Source organism: Equus asinus, chromosome 25 (genome assembly GCF_041296235.1).
Source record: "Equus asinus isolate D_3611 breed Donkey chromosome 25, EquAss-T2T_v2, whole genome shotgun sequence".
Taxonomy (NCBI): domain Eukaryota; kingdom Metazoa; phylum Chordata; class Mammalia; order Perissodactyla; family Equidae; genus Equus; species Equus asinus.
The window spans coordinates 30,452,113-30,466,501 of NC_091814.1; the positions used below are offsets into that span (position 1 = coordinate 30,452,113).

Genomic DNA, 14,389 nt, shown 5'->3' on the forward strand with positions numbered 1-14,389 from the left:
GTGAACTTGTGCTCATTCTTCTTCTCCTCATTTTCTTTCCTTTTGTTTTTAATTTCAAGGGAAAGGAAACAAGCCTTTTCGCTCCAGTTTCTCTCAGCATCTCTTTGTAGGCTTTTTCCTGACATTTGGAAACAGGAGTTACGGGAGGAAAGAGGGACGAAGGGGAAGAAAGAAGGAAGGGGGGCAGAAATCAGAATTCAACAAAAGTTGGACGGGATTAACAGGGCAGCTTTTTGCTTTGTTTTATTTCTGGTTTTCCTTTTTCTTAAAAAAAATTAAATAAAGTTCTCATTATTTCCCCAATATACATCAAATGAGTTTTCATGCAAAGCAGCAGTCACAGAGGCAGAACTGGCCCCGCTCGTGCCTCTCAGCTTGAAGAACCACCTTCTCCGCGCCTGCTTCTCTCTCGTTCTCGCTGTGGATGGATGACGCGCATGGACTCTCCCTGCAGGAACCGGCTGTGACGAAACTTGGCTGGCGTGGGGAGAGGGGCCCTCCCCTCTCCCCGGCATGGGGTCTCAGGGGACAGCAAGCTCTGGGGGCTGATCCCCGTCACTTGTCCTTCCTTCTGAGACTCCCGGTGTGACAGCTCTCACGGGTCCCTCTTCCCAGGAACTTGAGGCTCCATCTCTCAGCTCTCAATGGACATGGCGTTTATGAGCTGTTCCACCTTGTACGCCAGCCGCTGTCGCCGGGCCTGCTCGTCCTGCTCTAGCGCCCCGATGAGCTGAGGGACGAACACAAAGCAGGGGAAGACTTCAGGACTCAGTACGGAAGATGCCGTTTTCCAAATCCTTCATCCTTCTACCTTTCCATTCCACCCTAATGAACATAACTTGAAATAATGTAAATGATTATTGAATATATATGTATGCACATGTAATATGTATGTGTGTATGTATATATATGTATGTATATATCTAAAGTATTTAAAACAATATTTGGCATATAGGAAGTGCTATGTAAGTGTTAGCTATTACTATTATTATCAGGAATACTACTTTCAGGTCCAATGCTAATGCACAACTTGTGACTTCTCTGAAGCTGTCCTATTCAACCTCTATGCATGGGAAGGTCCACCTGTCTATCAGAAATGTAACTGACAGGATCTGCCCAAGTGCAAAGAATAGCCTGATTCATTGTTTAGTAAAGAGTGAAATTAATCATACAACACTTTGAACTGAAAAACAATTATGTTGTTAAAAGTGTTATTTATTGTGTTAACAATGAGTGAAAGACAATGAAATGTATAAGAAAGCGTTCAATGAATCAGGAGAGGGCAGGCTGCCTTCTCAAGGAATGGTAACGACTTTTGAACTCATGGGTTTTTGACTCCATGAGTATTTGCCAAATCACCCTCTATTGCTACTATTTGAGGACGGAGCCAGGCCTTCTGTTTAACTGCCTTGCCTGCCGCATGTTGGTTTCCGTCTCTTTGAGGGCCCTGTCTTACCTCTTCGCTATACTTGCTGACATAGGAGTAGATCTCATTGAGGGCACTCAGCATGTTGAACTCCACAGCATGCAGGCGGGACTGCTCAGCGAGGTAGGCGTTCATGTCCTGGTCACTGATGGCGGGGAGCTTGGCGATGTCTGCGTAGTATCTGCCGTAGAGAGGACAGGCTCCTTGATGGGGACTCGGCAAACAGTTGTCTATACCTACCCTGGCCTCAGGCCCCTCAAGAGCACAGAGTGTCCCCAAGTGCTCCTGCCTCCCCATTTCTCTTCTGATGTGGCTTCCTCTGGCCTCCTGCCTCAAGCTGAGGTTAGGGCCTGGAGACTGGCATTCCCCAAAGCCAGAGTTTCTTGAGGAGATTGAATCTAGCTTTGAGCTCCCAGCTGCAGTGACCCCCCAGGATGGTTAAAAAGCCCAGACTCTGACAAGACTCCTTGTATTCAAATCCCAGCTCTGTTACCTGCTAGCTGCATGACCTTGGGCAAGTCACATAGCCTCTCTGTGCTGCAGTTTCCTCATCAGTAAAACGGGGATGATAATAATACCTACTTCACAATTTTGTTGGATATTTTAATGAGATGATACATATGAAATCTTTATCCCAGTGTTGGGTGCTTAGCAGGTCCTCAATAAACAGTAATTAGAATGATAATGATATGACTTCCAAGGGTATAAAGTTTCCCTTCCTCCCTCAGGAGGGAGGTTTAGACAAGGAAGAAGGAGGGGAGCATGAGGTCCTGAAGGTACCACAAACACAGTATTGAGTCCTCGGTCAGCGAAACCCACAGGCGGGGAATGGAGTAGGCAGACAGGGGCATGGGGCCTGTCCGGAGGATGCTACTGACCTCTCCACCCAGCTCTTGTAGCTGGGGATGTCCTTGGCATAGAGCAGCTTATTGGAGGGGGAGTCCTTGCCCAGCCGGTGCTCTGACGTTGAGCATGAGTCCATGAAGGTCTGGGCCACCACGGAGAGGCAGGCATCCGTGATGCTGCCCTTGTGGATGTCAAAAACGAACTGGGGGTTCTTGATCACGTTCACCCAGAAGCGCAGAGGGAGGCTGTAGGAAAAGGCAGAGCAGACCCCGAGGGCTGCACTCAGCCATGCCCCTGATGCTGTCCCCTAATATTCCTCCCCCTCCCTGCCAGATGCAAAATTCCCTCTCCAGAGGGCAAGGGGATGAAATCACAGAAGACTGGTCCAGCCAGGACGCTAATTTAGGCTAAGCTGTTCCTGACACTGGGAGAAAAGGAGAGGGGCCATTGTACCCTGAGGGGGCCTGACCCTGTTCTCTAATAACTGAGGGGTGGGCGTGGTGGGTTCTGTTCCCTCCCAGCGGTCTTTTCCAAAGGCCTCCATGTCCCCAGGGAAGCCCAAACATGGAGGACTGCACAATTTCTCAAGCTTCAAACAAAGCCACCAGGCTCCTAGAGTTCCTGCACCGTGCCCATGGCCATTGTCCGGAAGGACGCCTCGGGCAGCCCCAGGCACTGCCTCAGAGTGGGCACAAAGGGCACCACCTGTGCTCTCCGCCCAGCCCGGCTGCCCGAGCTGCTTCCCAGGGCTGCCCTGGTCTGGCTGGGCTGAGGAATGGGCTCCCCTGGGGGCAGTTCTTTCATGACTCTCCCCAGGGCCTTCTTGTATCTGGGCAGGGGCAGATGGAGAAGAGGAGGTCATTGTTGGCAAGCTGGGAATGACTCACTGTGGCCCGGAGTTTTTCCCACCCCAAGAGGAACTGATCAGTCGTTAGGAGAGTTCCTTCTGCAACTCGGGAATTTATAATCGGAGAATGCGTTTTCTCTGCTCCTTAGGCCATAAAGAGGATAAGCCCATTTACTCCCCTTCAAAATCAGAACAGCTGCTGTTTCTGCTGCTTTTTCCAACTCTGCCTTCTCCTCCAGCTGCCTGCAGGGCCTTAACTCTTCGGGCCCCTCTGTGGAGTGAGCTCTGTCACCTCACTTGTCCTTCTGGCCTGAGATGGATGGTGTTCCAGCAATCCAGCCTTCCCCTCCTCTCCCCTTCTTCATCTTCTCTTGACTCTCAAGGACCCCAAACTTTCCCAAAGCCCTCATTCATGCCAAGTCTTGGGAAACATCAGCTTTACCCCCTCTAAGCCCTTGCATTATGATTTCCGCTGATCTTTCAAAGTACAGCAGGATCGCTCGCTTTCCTGTCACAGGGGAGGTGCTGCCTCGCTGAGAGGTGACTCATCTCTTCCACCCTCCCCTTCCTTCGGCAGCTTTGGCAAGCTTCTAATATTCTCTCCTTGGACATCAGCTATTTGAGGTCTGGATAACAAGACTCTCCCCACCACGGCTCCGGTGTAGGACATTTCTACGACTTGGGCCTCGCCAGTAACAGAAGGCACAGAGATGGGGATCATCTAGAACTTTCTCTTGATTTCCCTGAAATTGGCCACTTCCAGTGCTGGACTGGGGAATCCTCCAAAGTGAAGGAGACAGCCATGGCCCTGCCCATGGAATGCAGATGAAAGGCTTGCCCCAGTGAAGAGCACTGTGGGCTCCTCACCCCACGACCACCAGAGTCTCTCCATTTCACTCCACTGTGATCAAAGCTGCAGACTCAGAGGCCCCAGCAACCACAACACCCCGGAGAAGGAAGGAATATTTGGGGTTGGGGTTGGGTTTTTCCAAAGTGTTTTGCTGGTTGCTAGGACTTTTGATTCCCAAATAACAGCCGGGGACCATCTGTGTCGGCTCTGTTTTCTGAAGAGATCGCTGACTCCAGACAGCTGTGTGGGCTGCGTGCCCAGCCCAAATGCCTGGACCTCCTCTCTCCCCTCACTGTGCTCTTTCCTGAAGGAAGGGTTTTGACTCTGGTTCTTGGTCAGGCCCTGTTTGACCTGGAAGCCAGTCCTTAGCTTGGTCTGTGGTCCAGGTTCAAAACCCAGGAGAGATGGGTTTTGCCAGGGGCCTGTGGGAGCTGCTTCTCCCACTGCTGGGTCTGGCTCTGGAGGTTCCCTTACGGAAGAGTCATGCCTGTGGGACATCCTGCCTGGCTTCCTGACAGCCACAGCCCTCGGGGTAATAACTTGGCCTAAAGGGATCAAGTTTGCAATGACAGTTGGCTCAAGTCTACAGCAGGTGTGAGCTCTCTCGCCAGCACTGGCCAACATCCCCAGGGGTCTAACTTTAACTCAGGGCTTCCCCTTCTCAGGAAGTATCTTCGATTCTGTCCTGCTCAGAATGCCGGCACTGCCTGGCTTTGAAGCTCTGCTGCTGGGTTTCAAATGTGGCTCTTTGTGTGGGTTCCCCCAAATCCCTTTCCTGAGAACCAGAGGTCTCAGAGTTTGGGAGGAGATGCTTCCTGGGGAAGGGTCTCAACCTGAAAGGGCAGAGCTCAAGCGTGCATCCTGGGGCTGGGCCCTAAGTCAGACAGGCCCCACTTGGCACCGGCAGCCTGGGGACCATGTTGGCTCTGCAGAGCATATGTGCACTATTTGTCCTAGGAGCCTCGGATTGCCCAGCCACAGCAGAGAACAGGCTCCCCATCTCCCTGGTCCCTGCTGGTCCCCACCCCCACAGCTTGTGGCCTCTCCAGGCTGCAGCTCTCCCGGGGCTCCCCAGGGAGTTACCAGTTGCTTTTCCAGGTGTGCCGCACATCTGTGTCGTGGATGCTGTGTCTGTCTGCCTGCTCATCCAGGAAATCAAACATGTACTTGATGGCCAGGGGGAGAGCGCTGCCCCGGTGCACAGTGCTGAACAAGGTCTCAAACAAGTCGTCCACGAACTTCTGCAGGGTGCCCTGGGGGGGTAGTGCGAGAGTATGAGGCGGAGAGTGGGGGAGGCTGGGGGCGGGGGGCGGGCGGCAGGCAGCAGACGGGCAGACCAGATGGTGCCTTGGACCGATCCTGCCTTGGAAATTTCTCTGCGATGCCAGGCTGTACAGACGGTGCGGTGGGGGTGGGGGTGGGGAGGGGACTGTTGGGGTGTTGGGGGAGTGTGGGGGGAGCTGAATAGGCTGCAGATTCCTGGGAAGAATCTCTCCTCCGAACTGCAGCCACATGCCACATTTATGCTTCTGTCCCTCCCAGGCAGGTGTGGGTGCAGGGTGTCTGATAGGAAGATGGCGAGTGCTCCAAGTCCAGGCTTCCCATCACGAGTGGAGAGGGCAGGCTGGTACAAGAGGGTGTCTGAAGAACAAGGTGGGGGGACTGGGAGCCTCCTGGCGAGAGCCTAGCAGGACTGCGGAGGTGTGACAGGAAGGCGTGAAAAGGCTTACAATATTAGTAGCCTGGGATAAGTGATGTCTGGAGTGGGTGCTGTGGGTGAGGGGTCCAGATCCAAGAACACCCAGGCACAGCCCTTACCCACAGGGCCTTGGAGGGTCTCAGGGGCAGGGACAAGGCTGGGCCTGGGTCCCATAGTTTACAGGTTCAAGGAACACCTCTGAAAGTCAGGAATATGTCTAACCTTTTCTGGTGTCTCTTTGTTAATCTCTTATTAGCATATTAGGCAAAGCAAAATGTGAGACACGTGGTCTGATGTGTGTATTTCTGTGCCACTTTTGGGAGAATGTCTGGGAGCTGGAATCTGGATGCCACTGTATTAGAATTTCAGTGGCATTTTTGTGGGGTCAGTGGGGAGAGTATTTGAAATCTGGCCTGGCCTGGCAAATGTGGGCTGTGTGGTCGTCATACTTATAGGCATATTTGTGATCTGCTAGGGAAGCTGGAAGCCAGCTTTAGATCGCAGCTTCCAGCACTGCGGCTGCCTCACTTCCATCAGTGTTGGGATAGATGGGATGGGAAGGGGAAGAGGGAGCCTTCTCTTGGATTATTAGCAGGACCGGGCCTTTGTGCTTTCCCTCCCATTGTCAGAAAGTGGGTAGAAAAGGCAGTGATGGAGGAGGATGGCGTATCTCTCTAGCTAACATCAATAAGAAAACCCCAATATCTTCCCAAAGGGTCCGGGGCCCAGAGGTGAGAGAGCCGCTCCTCTGAAGAGTAACGGTGCTCTTGAGGAGTGAGCCAGAAGCAATGATATCATAGTGACTTTTGCCAGAGGGTAGAGAACAGCGGTGGCCTGATCCCCTGGAAAGCCCATCCCAGGACCTGGACCTACTTGTCCGAATGGGTCCCCTTCAAGGACAGATTCCATGACCTCCTCCCTGTGCTGTAGGGGGTGGGACATACCCTCCCTGGGCTAGGCAGAGCAGAAGTTACCTTGGTGGCCAGGAGCCGGGTCAGGTAGATCTCGGACACCATCTTGCTGCCCCGGTCACCCTCCTTCTGGTCCCCATGGTCGTGGTTCTTCACCAGATGCCACACCTTGACCCCACTCTCCAGGTCTGGGGTGATCATGGGTGCCCGGGACCGTAGGCTGTCAGGACTGCCTGTGTACCTGAAGGAGGAGTCTGAGGAGAAGGGGGCAGTGGAGGCTTGTAAGCGACTGATTTCATCATCCTTGCTTGTAAATCCTGCTAGAATCCCTGCCCGCCTGCTGCATTCACTCAGAATAAACCAGTTTCAATTGGAAGGGGACCCTAGGACCTCATATTTGGTGGGTTATTTTAGGGATCCTTGGTTAGCATGAGGACAGTCTGAAACCTCTTTATAAAAAGAGGATTTAGAAATTCTGTGAGCTGGAGAGACCCTCAGGAATTTGGGAGTCTCTCCTCCTCTGATGCTTCCTGCAAAGAATAATGAACAGGTACAGTGTCAACCAGATATTTTCATAGGGGCTTTGATAAAAATCCGGATACTAAGGAGCTGTGGAGTTGCAATGCTCCTCTTGTGAGTTAATTGGTCCCTTCTTACTTGGAGCCTAGAATATGGAATTGCCAAGGCCTTTTTGGAGCTGCTGGCCTCAGTCCTGAGGTGTCCTTTAGCTGGACAGCCCAAAGCCTTAGTGCACACGCAAAACCAGAGAAAATGGAATAAGGGAGAGTGAAGCACCGCACCTCATTGCCCAGAAGGCACTGGGGGCGCTAGCACTCCTCAGGGGTGGACAGGCTAGGCTGGCCAATTTATTGCTCAAACTGGGACACTTTTGAGAGTAAAAGGGGGGGGCACTATTCATAATGCAGCCCGGACAATATGCATGAACTGGGAGCGGGATATATGAACCTCTCATTCAGTGCCTCCCTGCTTCTGGGCCCCTCAAACTCCTTCAGCAGGCCTAGGCTATCAAAGGAAGGGCACATGGTGCCACCTGTGCCCACAGCTCTGAGGAGACTGGCTGCTCTGGGAAGGACTGGATGAGGGAGGAAGGAAAACAAATGAGCAAAGGCTTTTGACTGGAGGCCGGCAGCAGCTGCAAGGGCTTCCTGCTATGAGAAGGGGATGGTGAGGTGTCCACAGTAGGTCACAGAAGACTCCCCTCTGAGTGGTCCAGATTACCTTCCTGGTCCTCACCGTATCTGCTGATGGACGTCCGGGAGATGCTGGCAGAGGCAGGGATGTTGTAAGAGGAGGTCTGTTTGGGGACCAGAGCCACCACCGATCTGTCTGACACCTGAGAAGGATGTGAAAGGGACAGTGTGGGTGAATGTAGGTGTCTTGGGAAATTGAATAGTCAAGTACTTCTAGAAGGTTATGGAACAGGTGTGGGGTAGAGCACAAGTTATTCAGGAATACTAGGAATAGAAATTCCTGCTATCTAGCATGGTAGCTACTCACTACCTATGGCTACTGAGCACTTGAAATTCAGTGAGTCCGAATTGAGATGCACAGTAAGTGTCTGAGCGGAGATGTACTATAAATGTATGATATACACTGGGTTTCGATGACTTAGCACGAGTAAAACTAATACAAACTATCTCATTAATAATTTTTATATTGATTACACGTTGAAATGTTATTTTAGGTCAATTGGGTTAAATAAAATATGTTCTCAACACTAATTTCATTGGTTTATTTTTACTTTTAAATGTGGCTAGCAAAAATTTAAAACTACACCTGTGGTTTTTGCATTATATTTCTATTGGACAGCGCTGGCTAGACCCAGACTCCCCTCAACCTTCTGAGTTAAGTATAATTATTCCCATTTTACAGACGAGGACATTGAAGCATTGAGAATCTAAGCAACATCTGCAAGGTCACACAATTAATGCGCGGTGCAGCCAATATTTGAAGCCAGGTCTGTCAGGCTCGAGGGCACATGTTCACCTCATTATATCCTAATTTTGGATTTTACTTCAAGTCACACTGGTCTGAAGCCCACTTTCCCTGTTGGTTCTGATTTCTTTCTGGCTTGGGTCCTAGAATGCCCAGGCCACCTGGGAGTTTCACCAAAAAAGCAGCTGCTCCTGGGGAGTCAGAGAGAAAGTTGGTGTCTTGCTCTGTTCTCCGTGAGGGTGCCCAGCACCCAGCCTGGAGGGAGACAGCTGAGAAATGAGGAGCCATATTGAAGACATTTGGGGCTATTTTGATTTAAGATTACCCTCTATCCAATAAAAATGGAGAATCCCCAGAATTGTGGCGATCCAATTAAACCCCTAACGCAGAGGGAATAAAACAGCTATAATAATGTTATGGGCCATAAAACATTCCTATTAAACCATTTTTTATTTTAACAATTTTTATGAACTTTATAAGTTTGATTTATAGCTGTACCAGTCGTAAAACCATCTTTCTGGGTCTTAAATTGTCAGTCCCTCTCTCCCACCAAAAAAGAATTAAATGTGGGGAAGTCAAACTATAAATGAACATTAGCGCTAACGAGATTCCCTGATAGCCAGTTTTAGTAGTGGTATTTAATTTTACCCTCCCCATAAATCTGTGGGAGCCAGGGAAGTTTTTTAACATCTCGTTGTTAATTAAGATTATGCAGATTTTCTCCTGCAGGGGCTCCAAGGACCTTTGACTCCAGGGAAGGTAAGAGAGGGCAATGCTCTGACTTGATAGCACAGAGCCGCAGGGCCCTGTGCTGCCCACATCCAGGTGCCAACGCTGCTCCATGACTTCCCTGGATGGCCAGCAGTTTGCACCATCAGCACCAGGTCTGGAACCGAGGGGGAAGTCTCCACCTCCGTCTTTTAGGAACTCTTTTGCGACTGGCAGCCCAGAAATGATGCTTTGAAAGCCTGGCAGGAGCAGGGGGTGTACCCTCCCAGAGGGACAGATTAGGTTATCCTTTATGGTTTGTTGTCACCCAAAGGAAGATTCACAAGGTGACTCGAATGATCACAGTTCAACTCAATTTGAGGTCTCGTCACTAAATCTCTCTCATCCTCTGTTCTCAGAATTTCTTTCTCTCCACCAACAGGTGGTGCAAAGCCGTGGTCAAGATGCCCGGCTGGGTTTGCCCGTGGTTCTGCCACTTATTAGCTCCATGGCTTTGGGAAAGTTGCTTAACCGCTGGTGCCTCACTTGTCTCATTTGTCAACGGGGATAATCATCGTGTCTAGGTTTGTTGAGGGGATTAAATGAGCGAGGACACATAAAGGCTGAGAGCCGCCTGGCACCCAGTGAGCATTCAGTAAGAACTGGCATTAGTGTTGCTATTATGAGCATCATCATCATCACTGTCTCCCAAAGGGAAGAACAATCCCTGTTGTCCCCTGTCACTCAGGGCGAGCGTGTGAGAAGTACTGCGCACGCAGTAAAGCTCAGTAAATATTTGAGGAATGAATGAATACATGAATGATAAATGACATCGGGGAATTGCAAGTGCTTTGTCTGATGAGCCCTGTAAGAACACAATATTCCATCCTTCTGATTGGGACCCACTGGACGGACAGCCCAGTAACAAGTGGTAGGGCATCACAGACAGAGAAGAAAGGCCCCACTCCTGACCTTGAGAAATTTACCATTTGGGGACATAATGCTGTCTCTCTTGTTCTTTCTTCTTCAGCTCTAACAGTTCATTACAACTGTTCTACAGGATGCATTAACACCAGGTGAAGTGGGCATGGGTGTGGGATCCACAGGGAGTGAATACAGCTACAGCAGATGTAAGTATACACCCTAGGTGCCCCACCTGTTGGTTCTAATCCTTCCGACCACCTTCACAAGTTGGGGTTGTTATCTCCATTTTTACAGATGAGGAGCCCGAGGTGCAGAGAGATTACAGTCACACCACCAGGGAGTGGGAAGCAGGGTTTAAATACAGCTCGCAGAGCCTCCTTTCTTCCCACTACACCACACTCACTCGTTCTGCGGCAGGGGTCCACTCAGGGTGTCAGCACAGAGAATGCAAGCCAGTAAGGGGGATGGAGCCCAGAGAGGAGCGTTTCGAGGTTTCCCCAGTGCCCCCCACCAGCTCCCTCTGTGCCTTGGGAGCCTCCCAGCCAGCTCCTATTGGCCTTCAAGGCCCCCAGTGGCCTGGTTGATGGCAACTCGGTGCTGGACAGCCAAGCCTGCCAGCCCCTCTGCGCCCTCCCTGAGTGAGGCACGGACATAGGGGACACAGGAGGAAGTTACTATCAGGCAACCCCATGGGGTCTTGAAGCCTGAGGGGCTTCCCCAGGTTGGTGTCATTTCCCTCAGCGTCTCTCACTTCTAGCTTCTATTTTAGTATTTTTCCTGAATCCCAAGCAGCCTGCCTGTGCTTAATCTTACAGAGACCTCCAGCCATGAGTGGTGACGGTGGGAGGGAAAGGGAGCAGGGAATAGACAGCCCCGGGGTCTTCCATTCTTTGGCTGAGATTTTTTTGACTGTTCATTGTGCTAAATACTTTATCTACTGTATTTAATCTCTTTCACACAATTTTATGGGGCAGGGATCACTATTCACCCCATTTTATAGATGAGAAGAAAGAGAGTTTAAGTCATTTCTCCAAGGACAGCAGCTACTCAGTGGCAGAATGTAAGACCCAAAGACGAATCTATCCATTCCCCAGTACCCTGGGGGTGGGAAGTGTAAGCTGCATTAGTAAGATGCCAAAGAGAGAAAGCACCTGTGGTAGTTGTCCTTGTGGAGGACTTGGCAGTGTGCAATTTTTCTGCAGACATAGAGACATACAGGAGGGAAAGGCCTAGCCTTACCCTAGACCGGTTAAGTCAGTTTCTCAGGGTGAGTCTGGGCATTCCTGTTTTTTTTTTTTTGACCAAGATTAGCCCTGGGCTAACATCTGCTGCCAATCTTCCTCTTTTTGCTGAGGAAGACTGGCTCTGAGCTAACATCTGTGCCCATCTTCCCCTACTTTATATGTGGGACGCCTACCACAGCATGGCTTGCCAAGCGGTGCCATGTCTGCACCCGGGATCTGAACCAGTGAACCCTGGGCCGCCGAAGTGGAACGTGTGAACTTAACTGCTGTGCTACTGACCTGGCCCCACTCCTGTTTTTGATGAATACCCTGGGTAATTCTAATTGGCAGCTGTGGCTGAGAATCACTGTTCTAGGCTCAGGGAAGAGGAGGAAAGGCGAGATAAGAAAACCCCATTAAGGCATTTGAGGGCCTTAGAGCAAACATTGGAGGGAAGGGGTCATTGTGGGAGGTCAAAGATCCCAAACGCAAAGCCCCTGCCCAAATGGAGAGGCCCCACCCTCACCTGATAATGCATCAGAGTGTTGAGCCGCTTCCAGTCGCCCTCGATCTTGGTGGTGATGTCCTCGTCTTGCAGCACAACCCGGGCGATCCGGCCTTGACGCCACTCTGGGTGGAGGAAGTGGTACAGGTAGCATTGTGAGGGGGTGGGGGCTGTGAGCCAGGATCACCCTGTCGTGCCTCCTCTAGGGACCTGGTAACCCCAGCTCCCTCCAGCTGGTGCAATGATAGCGCTTAAGATATCTGGGGCTCCACGGGGTCAAGGTAGCTGGGGAGAAGCGTGGGCCTCACCAGAGGTGGCCACATCTGAGGAGGCAGTGCCCTGGGAGAAGGATTTCCTGTGGCCCCTCACCTGGGTAGGACCCAGTCACGCCCCCCGGAGGGGCATATGCAGGGCAGGGCTTCCCATCTTCCCATCCATCCCACAGCCCGAATGCCCCCCTGGAAGCCGCTCGTCCACCCGGTGCCCCCACACTCCAAGGTCAGGCCTCCTACCCAAGTCCATGTCAACGGCCCTCGGCCGCTGGGAGTAGGGCACGTTCTTGTAGACAGCATCGAGGATCTTCTCCTTGACTTGCGTGATGGTGTCACAGTTTAACACCTTCACTGGGATCTCTGGACTGTTCTCGTTGTCGGGGTTGACACAGTTCAGGATCTACAGGTGACAACAGGAGTTGAAGGAGTAGTTTGAAGGAGAGGGAGTGGGGCCTCAAATCTTTTCTTTCCAAGGCTCACCCTCCTTACAGGGGATCTAGGGGTGCCTCTCCATGCCTCAGTTTCTCTCACCTTCCTGCCATCTGCCAAATGACATCGTGAGTTATTATGCCCACCTCTTCTTTCTCAAAGAACCAGGACTCTACTTTTGAGCTCATGGATGGCTTAGGGAGGGTCTCATCCTAGAATGAGTCACTGTAGGGGTTTCAGGATGGTTCCATGTGTATCAAGGGCTGGCCTCCCACTTCCTCTAAGGCTCCATATTAGGAATCAGCAGACTCACATTTTTCCCCATAATACTAATTTTCTCATACCTAATGGTAAGTGATCTTTCTTCTCCCCTCAATATTATCTACGGTAAACTGAGGCAGAGAGAACTCTTTGGGCCCTCTCAAATGAGATGGCGTCGGCGGGGGGAACTTAGGTGTGTCTACCTGCCCTTGGCACACTTACCACACCCCTTGGACCTGCCCCCAGACTGCTCTCCCAGCCTCTCTATGGACCCCTCAGACCGGCTTTGTGCTCAGAGAGCAGAGTACGGATCAGGAGATCTGCACTGTCCCCCGAGCTTCCAGCCTCCTCACCAGGGTCTTGTACTCAATCTGCTGCCGGATGAGCTTGTCCTCGCTCAGGGAGTAGCGGGCCTCGCCCGTGATGGCGTCGATGGGGCCTTTCTCCATCTGCTGCTTGATGGCACAGTACAGCATGAAGAGCGGCTCCCCCGCACACTCCTGTGGGCACAGGCAGGGCGTGGGGCATGTGGCGGCACCAGGCTCCTTCCTTCCCTCTCCTGACCTTGCTCCCGGGCCTGCTTTGCTTTGGAGCACCCTGGCCAGGTAGCTTCCTGTTCCTGAGGGGTGTCCCCATGCAGCCCTCCCATCTTGCCCTCAACTCCTGGCCCTCATCTCACTCCCACTCTCACCTTCAGGAACTTGTGCAGGAGGAAGGCAAACCAATTGGTCAGCATCTTCTCAGCCACAGACTCCGTCCTGGGGAGGCAGAAGGGACGAGGGGCAGTCCTTTACCGAGGGGTCCAAGAGAGGGGCCTGGCTTGTTGTGTGGGTCATGACCCAAGAGAACAAGGCATGAAAGAACACAGGGCTGGAAGCCAGGATGCCTGAGTCCTAGCCCAACTCTGCCAGTAGCTAGAAGTGTGACCCTCAGCCAGAGGCCTCTTTCTGGGCCTCGGTCTATCTTAGTTCAGGGCTAATTTTCCTCAGCACAAAAAAAAAAAGATAAAAAGATGCTGAGCATCCATCCCACAGAGCTGTAAAGAACCACATCTCCCCACTCCCTTCTGGCTTTAAGGTGATAAACCAAGTTTCTCTGCCCTTCTGGGATTTCTTGCACGCCTAAATATTCTATTTTGCATGTCCAGAATGTCCCTGGTACCTGCCCTTCCAAACATCCACAATCGGACTGCCTGAGTTCAATCCTGGCTCTGCCATGTATGGGTTGTGTGACCCTGGGCAAGTCGTTTCTCCTCCTGTGGGTTCAGTCTCCCCATCTCTCAGTGGGGACAATAATAATAATAATATCTATCCCACAGAGCTGTTGTCAGGGTTGAATGAGTTAATATACTAATATACGTACAGTGCTAAGAATAGCGCCTGGTACCCAATAGCCGTCATCACTGCTGTCATGTGGGGTCATGGATCCCAGCCCCTCAGGTAGAGAGCAGTGTGGGGAAGTGTTTAGCTGACAGGGGATCTGGTTCTGCAAGCACTGCCCCTCCCCCACCCCCCAACCTGGGCTGCAGATCT

At 51.5% G+C, this 14,389-nt stretch overlaps 1 protein-coding gene across 1 annotated transcript in view; it reads right to left on the bottom strand.

Annotated features, from left to right (window-relative positions):
* Positions 1-217: 217 nt before the first annotated feature.
* PLXNA2 (plexin A2) overlaps positions 218-14,389 on the bottom strand; it is a 207,889-nt gene continuing 193,717 nt past the window's right edge. The window contains exons 23-32 of the mRNA XM_044757632.2: positions 13,549-13,615; positions 13,211-13,357; positions 12,408-12,567; positions 11,917-12,020; positions 7,834-7,933; positions 6,643-6,833; positions 5,053-5,222; positions 2,305-2,517; positions 1,457-1,607; positions 218-730 (exon numbers count right to left, since the gene is read on the bottom strand). Coding sequence (XP_044613567.2) covers positions 635-730; positions 1,457-1,607; positions 2,305-2,517; positions 5,053-5,222; positions 6,643-6,833; positions 7,834-7,933; positions 11,917-12,020; positions 12,408-12,567; positions 13,211-13,357; positions 13,549-13,615 — 1,399 coding nt within the window. The 3' untranslated portion in view covers positions 218-634. The remainder of the gene's footprint in view (positions 731-1,456; positions 1,608-2,304; positions 2,518-5,052; positions 5,223-6,642; positions 6,834-7,833; positions 7,934-11,916; positions 12,021-12,407; positions 12,568-13,210; positions 13,358-13,548; positions 13,616-14,389) is intronic.